This window comes from Panthera tigris, chromosome F2, assembly GCF_018350195.1.
Source record: "Panthera tigris isolate Pti1 chromosome F2, P.tigris_Pti1_mat1.1, whole genome shotgun sequence".
Taxonomy (NCBI): domain Eukaryota; kingdom Metazoa; phylum Chordata; class Mammalia; order Carnivora; family Felidae; genus Panthera; species Panthera tigris.
The window spans coordinates 41073069-41086050 of NC_056676.1; the positions used below are offsets into that span (position 1 = coordinate 41073069).

The following is a 12982-nucleotide window of genomic DNA, read 5'->3' on the forward strand; positions in this document are numbered from 1 at the left end:
AGAGAGATAGAGACAGAATCGGAAGCAGGCTCCAGGCTCTGGGCTGTCAGCACAGAGCCTGATACAGGCTCAAATTCACGAACTGTGAGATCATGACCTGAGCCAAAGTCGGACACTTAATTGACTGAGCCACTCAGGAGCCCCTGTAAAAGTCATTGTTATCCTCATTTTAGAAATGATGTTCAGAAACAGAGGTTCAAAATAGAGGTTCAGAGAGATTGATTTGCTCAACTTTCCACATCTGTGCCAGAACTGAATCCAGAATTGAAATTTCAGCTTCAATCTCGTTTAATGTTCTCTACTCCATCCCATTCCATGTGGAAAACTCAGGATTTAGCTTGAGTCTAAACAAATGTTTCTCAACTTCTTGTTCTTTTTATGGCCCTCTAGGAAGCCTTTTTAGGTATCTTTTTTGGAATGGCCTGCCCCATTCCAAAAAAACTGCATTCCAACTCCTACATTCCAAAAAAACAGACATAAACTGCATGTCTGTTTATGTGCTAAATGTATATTGTAGTTTTCACATAAAGAGAGAACTTGATACCCCTCCAAAGACCGGTTGTCACCCCTTTGGGTCTGATATCACCCCTTTGAGAATGCAGTCTAGAGAGCCAGTCTCTTTCACTGTGTTCATTTAAAGGAGAAGGTGAACACAGCTGGTCAGTGAGATTTGAGTATTCCCAGGCAGATCCTGCTGGATCATACTTCAAACCCTAGGAAACACAATTTAAAACCTCCTACTTTTTATTTATTTATTTATTTATTTATTTAGAGAGAAAGAGAGAGCTCGAGTGAGCAGGGGAGGGGCAGAGAGAGAGGGGGAGAGAGAATGCCAAGCAGGCTCTGTGCTGACAGCAGAAAGCCCGACGTGGGGCTCAAACTCAGGAACCATGAGATCATGACCTGAGCCCATGTGGGATGCTTAACTGACTGAGCCACCCAGGCGCCCCATTGTTCTAGGAATTTCTATGCGAATTTTGTTGTTGTAATATTAATACTATCTAATTAAGTTTATTATATCGGCATTTAGGAACTGCTATGTTGTGGCAATAAGACGAGTCTTATATTCAGTTAGGAATTGGACTCTTGAAAACAAGGAATACGTCACAGTCCTCAGAGGCAACACCATCTGTCCTATTGGTTGAGACGCGTTGTGCACAGGTGTGCTGTGACAGGCAGCATTGTCCAATGAATGCCTTGTGGAGATGGATGACAGATATGACAGGATTCTCATGATGGAATTTCCCACACTGGGAGTTGGCAACGGTGAGGTATGCCAGAGTTTTAGGGATTACAAAGAACAGAAACTGTCGTGGTCATGGAAAGAAACAAATCTCCAGGAATCTGAGGACAGGAAACTCAGGGTAGGAACAAAACTGCTCAGAATCTCTAATTCTATACCCAGCAATAGGCCTGAAATGTATACTAAAAAAATCTTCAAGCTGCACCTGGCTGGCTCAGTCAGAAGAGCAGGTGACTCTTGGGACAACTGGGGGGCTCAGTCCGTTGAGGGTCCAACTTTGTTTCAGGTTATGATCTCGTGGTTCCTGAGGCTGAGCCCCGCATCAGGCTCTGTCTGCCAGCTCGGAGCCTGGAGCCTGCTTCGGATTCTGTGTCTCCCTCTTTCTCTGCCCCTCCCCTGCTCTGCTCTGTCTCTGTCTGTCTGTCTGTCTCTCTCAAGAAATAAACATTAAAAGCAAAAAAACAACAAAAAAAGAGCAGACAACTCTTGATCTTAGGGCCATGAGTTTGAGCATCACGGGTGTAGAGATTACTTAAATAAATAAACTTTTTAAAAAATCTTCAAGCAGTTACCTACTCTTTCTCATTGGAGTTAAACTTGGTGTCTTATCTCTGCTTCTCTTTGTATGTCTGCTGCATTCAATTTTCTCTGTAGACCTGCTTCCTCTGATCAGAGATGACTGCTTCCAACCCCTCATCCTTATGATCTTCCAGGTTCAGTGCCCACCACAAGCTAGTGTTAGTCTCTGAGCCTCTTAGTGCATGCATTGAAGGCATGTGGCAGCCGGCTGACCAGCCAATGGACGGCCTGCTTTTGGAGACTTGACTGTCCCTGGTTCTCCCAGGCGTTCTTGGGAGGGAACACCACTGGGACTGTCAGGGTCCCAGAAGTGACCTGCTTCTATTATCAGCACAGAAGTCACCAAAAGAACACGTGCCCTGCTCCTAGTTAGGGCCAAGATTTGCAAAAGGGACATGGCTCTTGGTGATAGCGCTGCTGGGTTGGAGTTATTCCAGCATGGAGGTTTCTAGTTCCCCATGACAGTCTGGTGGTTCCTCGTCCCCAGCCCTTTGTTTTTCTCTTGTAATGTAAGTTGCACACATGGTGTGCAGCTCACTGAAAGAGCTTGCCTCTGGACAGCAAGAATTGGGAGTTCACCGAGCGCATGGGCAGGTACACATCACAACTGGTTGCTACTCCTCTGTCTGCCACACGAAATCCTTTTCACCGTGTGGGCTTGGAGAAAGCATGAGTACTCTTCTTTCCTGCCTCACTGCTGACCTTGCCTCCAGACCGAGGTCACGAGGTCACGTGGCTCCCAAAGAAGCATATGAAGGAGTAGAGATTACTTAGAAAACACAAGAAAAGCCATACACAGAGAAGTATCTGAAGGAATTCTGGCAGTTCTGGTTTTGCTGGAATGACAAAGTGAATTATTTTTTTTGTAGAAGGTTCATTGTGGATTTTGTTGTTTATTGGGCACAGTGAACTTCAAGCTTGTTGAATGTGGCTGAGAATATTTTTCTTTTTTTCTCTTTTTTATTATTTTTTAATATTTTTATTTATTTTTTTAATTTTTTAATGTTTATTTTACTTTTTGAGAGAGAGATAGAGTGTGAGCAGGGGAGGGGCAGAGACAGAGTGAGACACAGAATCTGAAGCAGGCTCCGGGCTATGAGCTGTCAGCACAGAGCCCGATGCAGGGCTTGAACCCACAAACTGTGAGATCATGACCTAGGCCGAAGTTGGATGCTTAAATGACTGAGCCACCCAGGTGCCCCAAACCCATTCCTTTTCTTAAGTGAATAGGTTCTACATTCAGTTATCCATTCAGCTAGAAATTTTGTAAGAGTATTACAAAGACAGAAGTTTATGACATGAACACTGCCTTCTAAGAGCTTTAAGTTCACTGCTGTTTGTAAAACATAGACCACAGCAGTGAATCATATCTTAGGAGCAATTAGTAAAGGTGTAGGTCAGATAAAGGAGAGATTAAGTAAAGGTTTATAGTTCTGGTTTATACTGTTTGCATGCATGTGAAATGTAGGTGCTACATGTTCAATCAAACTATTTATTTAGTAAGTATTTATTGGGTGCCTGTTATGTGCCAAGGACTGACCTAGGTGAACACTGCAACCACTCTCCTGCTCCTCCCTGCCCCACCTCCCAGGAGCTTAGAGTCTAACAGGGAAGTTAGGCTGCTAATTAATTGCAAGAAGATGAGTTGAGGGCCCGAATGAGGACATGCAGTGTTATGGCAGCGTCTAATAGGGTGTCTACTTGGTCCAAAGTCCCTAGAGGAAATAAATAGAAGCGTAAGGAAGTAATTTTTGATAGGTAAAGGACTCATTATCTTTCTTTGAAGATGTGATTCAGTTAGATGTAGCCAGATAGCTTATGTAAGGAATAGATAACTTCCAAGCATAAGCCTCCTGTCATATTTCTTTCTTTCACGCTGGGAAGTATCAGGAAAAGGTGATCTAGTACAACCGGTAGATATGGACACTACCCCCAAAGGCCACAAGATGGCAGTGTAACCATTAACATAGTTCTTTACACCAACAAAACACTGTTTTAAAGTAACTTCTATGCCCAACGTGGGGCTTGAACGCTTGATGAGAGTTGTGTATTCTACGACTGAGCCATCCAGATGCCCCACCCCCAAGATACTTATTGAATAAAGTTTTAAATTAGCTGTTCATATTGAATTGTAGTGCATTTGCTTTTTAAAAAATATTAAGTATGTGGGGCGCCTGGGTGGCTCAGTCAGTAAAGCATCCGACTTCGGCTCAGGCTATGATCTCCCGGTCCATGAGTTCAAGCCCCGTGTCAGGCTCTGTACTGACAGCTCAGAGCCTGGAGCCTGCTTCGGATTCTATGTCTCCCTCTCTGTCTGCCCTTCCCCTGCTGATGATCTGTCTCTCTCTGTCTTTCAAAAATAAACAAACGTTAAAATAAAAAAAAAAAAAGTTAAACATCTGAACTGAATTCAAATTGATTTTTACTGATGTGATTCTCAGATGATGTAAAAAACATCTTCATCTTTAGGTTGCATAATAGTAATAATATCTCTATGCATTTTTTTTTTTTTTCATTGCAGCTCTAGTTTCCTATGCTGTGTTGTCAGTGGCCCAAATTTCAGAAGGGAAGAGTTTGTGACCTACCTGAAGAATCAGAATGCTGGGAGGATGTAAGGGAAAATACTTTAAACTCTCCTAAAGAAGGAAGAGGAGACTATGACCAGGTACTGCAGTTTATTACCAGCATAAAACAGAGACTCCTACTTGAATAATTGTTGAACACAGACAGCATATGAACCTTGCAAGGTGTTCTGTAATTACATAATGATCATTGTAAAAATGTTTGCTAGAATTTCACTCATGCTTATGATATTACTAAGTCTGGAACCATTGAATTTGTGATTTTCCCTTATTCTAGCTAGAGTTAAGCACTCTGGCACCTTTCAGGCCCTTTGCTTAATTAATAATTAACTACAGGCTTCTCTTCCCATCCTCCTTTTACTTCCCATCTTCCTTCTCCAAGTAGAGATGGCAGCCCCCAGCACCCAAGCAACCGGAAGCAAAGTGAGGGGGTGCTGTTGCACAGGCAACATGCCTAATGCTAGGGTTTGTCCGGAAGGAGGGGAAGGAGGTGCTGGGATGTAGGATTTTCACTGTTAAAACTGGGGCAGGCCTGGCCAAATGAAGATAAGTTGGTATCTAAGGAAGCAGGGTGATACACAGAGGGGTTGTAGAGAGAGGGTGATGGAGAAAATGTGGTAAGATATTAACAACTGAGACATCTGGGCAAAGGGGGTGTAAGAGTTCTTTATATTATTCTTGCAACTTTTTCGTAGGCTTATGACTATTTAAAAAACAAAAAAGTCAACAGCAAGATATCTTTTTGATGGAATGGTAAGTTTGGACTCTGCGATCAGATAAAACAGGGACTCAAATCCCTATTTTACCACTAAATAGGTGTATGATACTGGGCAAGTCACTTAACTCCTCTGAGACACTGTTTTCTCATTTATAAGGTGGGCATAGTACTATTAATAGTACCTTTTTATTGTGTGGTTGTTATGAGGCTTAGATGAGATGGTGTGTGTGAAATACTTGGCACAGTGCCTGTTTCATAACTGATAAAGAGCCTTTATTTATGAGCTATGTCTATTGATATTTACCATATTAAAAACTAAAATTGAGAAGTTAAAACAAAATTTAATTCTTGGGGCACCTGGGTGGCTCAGTCAGTTAAGTGTCTGACTTCGGCTCAGGTCATGATCTCACAGTTTGTGAGTTCAAGCCTTGCATTGGCCCTTGCGCTGACAACATGGAGCCTGCTTTGGATCCTCTGTCTTCCTCTGTCTCTGCCCCTCCCCCACTCTCACCCTCTCTCCCTCTCTCTCTCTCTCTCTCTCTCTGTCTCTCTCTCAAAAATAAAAATAAATATTTTAAAAATATATTTAATCCTTTAAAAACCTCAGGGATCTAGGGATGAAGGCCAGGTTTAGGACATGCTGGAAACCCACACAATCCAAAATGGTGGCATAGCCCAGTGGAGCTGGGGATCCTGAATTCATCAAAAATAAAAATCTGTTGGGGCACCTGGGTGGCTCAGTCAGTTAAGCATCCAACTTCAGCTCAGGTCTGATCTCACCATTTTTGAGTTCCAGCCCACGTCAGGCTATGTGCTGACAGCTCACAGCCTGGAACCTGCTTCAAATTCTGTCTCCCTCTCTCTGGCACTCTGTGTCTCTTCTCTCTCAAAAATAAATAAACATTTTTTAAAAATTTAGATAAAAAAGTCTGTTGAATCATAATTTTGTACACCTGAAATTAACATAACAATGTGTGTTAACTACACTGGAATTAAAATAAATAAATAATGATAATATAATAAATATATAATAAATAATAAATAATAAATAATGGAATTAAAATAAATAAATAATGGATAATAAATACAAATAAGGAAAAAAATAAGCCTATTATATGTTGACATAAGTTTATACAAAATAACTTTATTTTCATTAAAAAATCTGGTAAGATGGCTTTGTTTTACACTTTTGCTAATCTCTTTCTCATGTATTGAAATCAGTGGGTTCTTATATCTGCTTTTGTACCAAACTAGTACTATGTGTCCTTTTGGTAGAAATATATGAAGAAAATCCAGCTTCACATAGATAGGTAGTTGAAAAAGGAATATTTTTGGGTGCCTGCCTGGTTTAGTTGGTAGAGTGTGCAACTCTTGACGTTGGGATCATGAGTTCGAGCCCCATATTGAACATAGAACTTACTTAAAACTTTTTTTTGAAAATGGACTCTCATTAAGAGTCTTTTCAGATAATTATGGATTTTCTTCTTTGACACTACACCAAAACTCAAGAAAAGTCGTTTCTTGGCTTAGTCAGTTAAGCATCCAATTTTTGATTTTGGCTCAGGTCATGATCTCATGGTTTGTGGGTTTGAGCTGTCAGCCCAGAGCCTGCCTGGGATTCTCTCTCTTCCTCTCTCCGCCCCTCCTTGTATGTGTGTCTCTCTCAAATAAATAAACATTAAAAAAAAAAAAAAAAAGAAGGTTAGTTGCAGTTTGGAATCTGCAATCATGTCAATTAACTTTTCAAACTCTGCTTATTGATTGTTGATGAGCCTGAATATTTCATTCAGTGTTTATCTGGGATTCATATATCTTCTTTTGTAGATTGCATTTTCCTGACCTCAGCCCAGTTTTCTATTGGACTGGGTTTTTGGGTTTTTGTTTTTGGTGTGTTTTTTTTGTTTGTTTGTTTGTTTTTTTTTTTTGGTCTTTTCTTAGAGAGGTATATATTTGGTGCATGGGGTAAGATTTCAGTCTCTGAGGTCATGCTGCTTAAATTCATGCTTAGCATCTGGCACTTAATAGCTATGCGACCTTGGGAACTGTTTTAAAAAATATCTCTGTGCCTGTTTTATCACCTGAAAAAGAAGATGATAATGAAACCCACCTCACAGGGCTTGAATAAGAGAATATGCATATTAGGGACTGAATGTTTGTGCTCCCGCCATTCATATGTTGAAATGTTGAAACTCTACCACCTAACTGATGGTATTAGTAGGCAGAACCTTTATTTGGGAAATAATTAGGATTAGATGAGTTCATCTGATTGAGATGAGTGAGTGAGATTAGTGTCCTTCTGAAAGAACTTGCTCCCTTTCTGATTTGTCGATTGAGGATACCATGAGAAATTGGTAGTCTACACTCCAGAAGAGGGTTGTTACTAGAACTTAACCATATTGGCACCCTGATCTTGGACTCTGAGTCTCTAGAACTGTGAGAAATACATTTCTGTTGTTTACAAGCCATTCAGTTTATGGTATTTTGTTATAGCAGCCTGGATAGACTAAGACAGTGCATAAATCAGTATCCACATGTAGTGAGTTCACAAATGAGCGGGTGATACTCTTAGATTTTTTTTTCCTATATACTAGTTATCTAAAATTCAGTACCCTCTGGACATTTCCATTCTGACACCCCGCAAGTGATGCATATTCAAACATTTCCAACATGAATTTCAAACCTGTCCCTTAGCTATTCACTATACTGATAAAGGATCGACACATAGGTAATCTACCCTTTTCACTGGAGTGGGGAACATGGGATCCATCCTTTCTCCCCTCATCTTTTTATGCCTGAGTAAAACACACCAAATCTTCCATGAAAATAACTTTTTAATCTCCCTATTGGTATCTTCTTAGTCTTCAGGCTTTTATTAGTCTAATACATGATTTCTTTAGAGGCTAGGACAGAATTGCAGGAGTTGGGGGGGAGTGACCCAGGGATGGCTTCTATAGTTAGAAGAGGGCAAGGCACAGGACCCAGGGAACACTAAAATGAAAGAGGAGACGCAGCACACAGCCCAGAAAGAGGACTGAGCAGGAAGAGAATAAGGCAATGATTGCCACTGAAGCATTTGGATTTACTTTCACTTAGGGAGGAGTTACTTCCATTTATTTTTCTTAAAACTTGTGAATGCCTTCCTTCTTCATTCTGGAAAAGACCATAAGTGATTGATCTTATCCTTGCTATCCTATGGTGGAAGCAGCCTGGGTACAACTGAAAGTTCATCAAAGCTGTGGTTTAGCCCCTTCTTTGTTGGGAAATCTTGGGCAAATGATAACTCTGAAACCTCAGTTTCTTCATTGGTTAAAAGGTGTGTAATGAGTTTGTTTATGGGAGAAAATTAGACTCTTGTATGAAAATAATTTGCAAAAACAGCACTATATGAGATCAGGTAATATTTATCAATGCTTCTAGATGCCAGGCCTTGTCTAAAAAGCTGAACTATATTAATTCATTTACCTGTATTATCTCAAGCTCCGCCTTGAATTTTCTTATCAATCCTAAGATAAAGCACAAATATGGAAACAAAGGTCCAGCGAGGTTAAATAGCTTAACCTAGAGTCCACGCTCTTAGGGCGTGTGCACCATCTTTGAATACACTTTTTCCTCTTTTAATTGGTAATTAAAAAACACAAGAACATTACAAAATGGAGGTAAAAGTAAAATGGGGTTAACAATATCCCTAGCTGGTATATCAAAAGGATTAATTAGGCGCTAAATATTGAGAGATGGTCCTGAAAAATAACAGAAAAGCTGGGCCATCATTCTCATCCTTCGAGTAAGGGGATTGGGGCGCAGGTGCCCAAGACAGCAGGGCGCCTCCGCCTAGAGGACCTAAGTGCAAAGAAATCTAGAAAATGGAAATAGGGAAATTAAAGCACCGAAGAAGACAAGCTTTGTCTGGATCACGTTTAAACATGTAGTGTTCGCTGTCTTTCATGAGGACATCGAGGTCCACTGTAATCCTAGATGAGACTGTTCCATTTTCTCGCTGAGAATCCCCCAGGAAAAGGGGAAACTCCACTGGCAATCCAGCTTCTTCGCTAGATGTCTCCTATGGCAACCAGGACGAGGAGTTATTTACGGATTGGTCCCGCCCTCTTTCTCTACAAATCGAACAACGATTGGTCCGGAGGCGCGGCGCTGGCGCAAGGAGGCGGGCTTAGGCCCCTCAGCTCAGGCTGGGCCCCGCCGCCATTTTGGGTTGTGTGGGTTTCCGAGACGCTCTGAGCTGGGCCTCGCCCGCGGAGGTTCCGCAAATCGCCGGCCAGTGGTACGCGACCGAGTGTCAGGTTGGAGCCGGGAAGCGTCCCTGGGGGTACCGGCGGCGGGGGCAGGATGAGCGCGGAGGCGGCGGACCGGGAGGCAGCCACCTCCAGCCGGCCCTGCACCCCGCCGCAGACCTGCTGGTTCGAGTTCCTGCTAGAGGAGTCGCTGCTGGAGAAACATCTGCGCAAGCCCTGCCCGGGTAAGCGCGGCGCCTACACCCGGAGGGAAGCGGGACCCGTCCACCGGCACCTGGCTCGCCGGGCTCTCAGGACCCGCGCCTCCTCGGCCACATAGCTGGGGGGCCCAGGAGGCGCGAATTCGAGCCAAGCTCTGGCGGGGTTCCCTCGCTAAACATTAAGCCTCCCAGTGCGGGGGCACCGCCGGGAAGGGTTTAAAAACGCAAAACAAAGGCCCTCCCGCTTCCCTCCCCTTTGGTCCTTTTACCGTTTGCGGTTTTAGCTCCTTTGAGGTGGTCTTGTGAGATTGAGTGCGTCCGGGAGGCTGGATCTGACACACCCCTACGGAACTCCGGGCTGTGATCAATTTAGAGACGGAGAGTAATTGCTGTTCTAGTGCTGATCATGATGCTAATTCTTTATATTTTAGGTTCTTATTTAAATGTTTTGTTTCTCAACGAGGGGATTTTACCGACTCCTAATTATTTTTTTCCCCCAAGTTGGTCTATAAATTAAAAGGAGAAAACCTCCGAGAGCAGGGAATGTTATACATTTGTAACATGGTTGTTTAATGATGATCATGATTAATATCCCAATTAGTGGGTGCTGTTAGAGAAGGAGAGAAACGGCAGGCATTTCTGGAAAGAGGTACTGGTATGACCAGGTTTCTTGAATAGTATTTTGCTGATACAGTTCAAATCCAGATGTAGCTTGTTGAATCTATGTTAGCCTTAACTGATGGAGACAACTGTGGGAGAAGTTTTAGTGGTTTCATTCAAGCAGTTTTACCACCTGTATGATGTTATGTTCCTTTAATTCTTTGCTTTTCATATTTATTGAATGTTCTGGGTGCCATGCTTAATACTTCACATCTGTTATCTCATTTAATTCGGTGTTCATAATCACAGGTAGGTGGTGGTATTCTCTATTTGCATTGATGGAAACAGGTGCAGAGAGGTAATTTGATGCAGGTCGCACTAATTGTTAAAACAGTAATTCCAAAGATGACATCTCTGTTCTCTTTCCTCTAATTGATATTGGTTATTTGCTAAACTGGAAATCTATAGTCATCATGTTCTTACTTCTAAAGTGTTTTCTTCTTCATGATTCTGTTAACCCTTCCTCCTTACGTACCACCCTTCCTCCTTACGTACCACCCTTCCTCCTTACTTACCACCCTTCCTGATCTTTCATGTAATCCCTAAGCACTCTTATAAATCATATTCCTTAGTCATCATAACTACACAGCTGTTGGGATTTTTTTTGTGGCCAAAAGCCAGTATAGTGAAACCTTTCGCATCTTTGTAATTGAAAGTTAAAGTTAAATTTATTTTCTTTTAAACCCTAGATCCTGCACCAGTTCAACTTATTGTTCAGTTTTTGGAACAGGCTTCCAAACCTTCAGTAAATGAACAAAACCAGGTGCAGCCTCCACCTGATAACAAGAGAAATCGTATTTTAAAGCTACTTGCTCTTAAAGTTGCTGCACATCTGAAGTGGGACTTAGACATATTAGAGAAAAGGTATTCAAGATTTAAAAGAAATTTATTTTGAAATACTATTTAGATTTTTTGTTTTATTTTTATATATGCTTTTCTGATACCAGCCCTAAAATGCAACTTCTATTTCTGTATGTTCCTGGTAATATATGCACCTGTTTTTCAAAAGGTATAAAAAAGTATTTGAATGTTATGTGAATTTAAATCACCTTTTCATTTTTTTTTTTTTTTTTAATTTGTTTATTTTTGAGAGAGAGCGCACAAGCAGGGGAGGCTCAGAGAGAGACGGAGTCAGAATCTGAAGCAGGCTTCAGGCTCCGAGCTGTCAGCACAGAGCCTGATGTGGGGCTCGATCCCATGACGCTGGGACCATGACCTGAGCCAAAATCGAGTTGGATGCTCAACACACTGAGCCATCCAAGCACCCCCTCACAATTTTAAAAGAACTCCTTGTAAGGGCATCTGGGTGGCTCAGATGGTTAAGCATCTGACTCTTGATCTCAGCTCAGGTCTTGGTTTTAGGGTCATGAGTTCAAGCCCCACATTGGGCTCCACACTGGGTATGGAGCCTACTTAAAAGAACAAAAAAAAAAGTACCTTGTAAAATTCAGAAATCAGAAATAATAGAGGAGGGAGACAAGTACTTTTAACATTTTTGTGTAGTTTTTGTTGTTTTTCTCTCTACTTTTTAGAAGTACTCTTTATACCCACTGTGGGGTCCAAACTCCTAACCCTGAGATCGGTAGTTGGATGCTTTACTGACAGCCAGCCAGGCACCCTTCTTCCTATATTTTTAAACAAAGTTGTGATCATACCCTAACCTATATACACTGTTGTGATTTCTTTGTTTCTTTTTTTCCCATATAACAGTAACATGAACATTTCCCCATTTTGTTTTTTGGAGATAATTCCGTTATGTGGATAATTGATTAACTGTCTTCCATTGATGTTCAGTTTGTTTCTACTTTTCAATTTTAATAAATCACAGAGCCTTAAATACCTTTGTCATTAAATTTCATCTGAGTTTTTGGTTACATCCTTAGTACAGATTATTAAGTTGCTGACTCAGGTGGTATAAACATTTTTAAATCCCATGATGTATACTGCCAGATTGCATTCCAAGAGAGTTGTACTAGTTCACGTTCTCACTGGTAGTGTTTAAACACTTGGTTTTCACCACCCTTCTCCAGATTAAAGAATTCTTTAATCTAAGTTGAGGCTATACATTAATAGACTTGAGGCCTGTCAAGAGGTAGTAATGTGGACCCAAAAAGTATGATGTATATGATGCAGTTGGAAATTGAACACTGGGATATTTGATAAGCAACTGAAAACTTTTTGTAAGGTATTTCAAAATTTTTTAATGTTTATTTTTGAGAAAGAATGTGTGGGGGGAGGGGCAGATAGAGAGGAGGACAGGATCTGAAGCTGGCTCTGTGCTGACAGCAGACAACCCGATGCAGGGCTTGAACGCATAAACCTTGAGATCATGACCTGAGCTGAAGTTGGACGCTTAACTAACTGAGCCACCCAGATGCCCCATAAGACTTTCTAAGTTTATTTTTACTTATTTTTTTGAGAGAGAGAACAAGCAGAGGAGAGAGAGAGAGAAAGGGACAGAGGATCTGAAGCAGGCTCTGTGCTGACAGCAGAGAGCCCTGTGTGGGGCTCGAACTCATAAACTGTGATATCATGATCTGTGCTGAAGTCAGAAGCTTAACTGAGCTACCCAGGCACCCCCAACTGAAATATATTTAGATGTGAAATTAATACAGTGACTATATTGAGTTAATGTTTTAAAAGTTTTATTTAAGTAAACTCTGCACCCAACGTGGGGCTCAAACTCACAACCCCAAGATCAAGTTGCATGCCCTTCTGACTGAGCCAGCCACGTGCCACTGTTGAATTAATTT

At 41.5% G+C, this 12982-nt stretch overlaps 1 protein-coding gene across 2 annotated transcripts in view; it reads left to right on the top strand.

Annotated features, from left to right (window-relative positions):
* The first annotated feature begins 9301 nt into the window (after positions 1 to 9301).
* INTS8 (integrator complex subunit 8) overlaps positions 9302 to 12982 on the top strand; it is a 52699-nt gene continuing 49018 nt past the window's right edge. For both annotated transcript variants that reach the window (XM_042973617.1, XM_042973618.1), the window contains exons 1-2: positions 9302 to 9593; positions 10919 to 11093. In XM_042973617.1, coding sequence (XP_042829551.1) covers positions 9464 to 9593; positions 10919 to 11093 — 305 coding nt within the window. In that variant the 5' untranslated portion in view covers positions 9302 to 9463. The remainder of the gene's footprint in view (positions 9594 to 10918; positions 11094 to 12982) is intronic.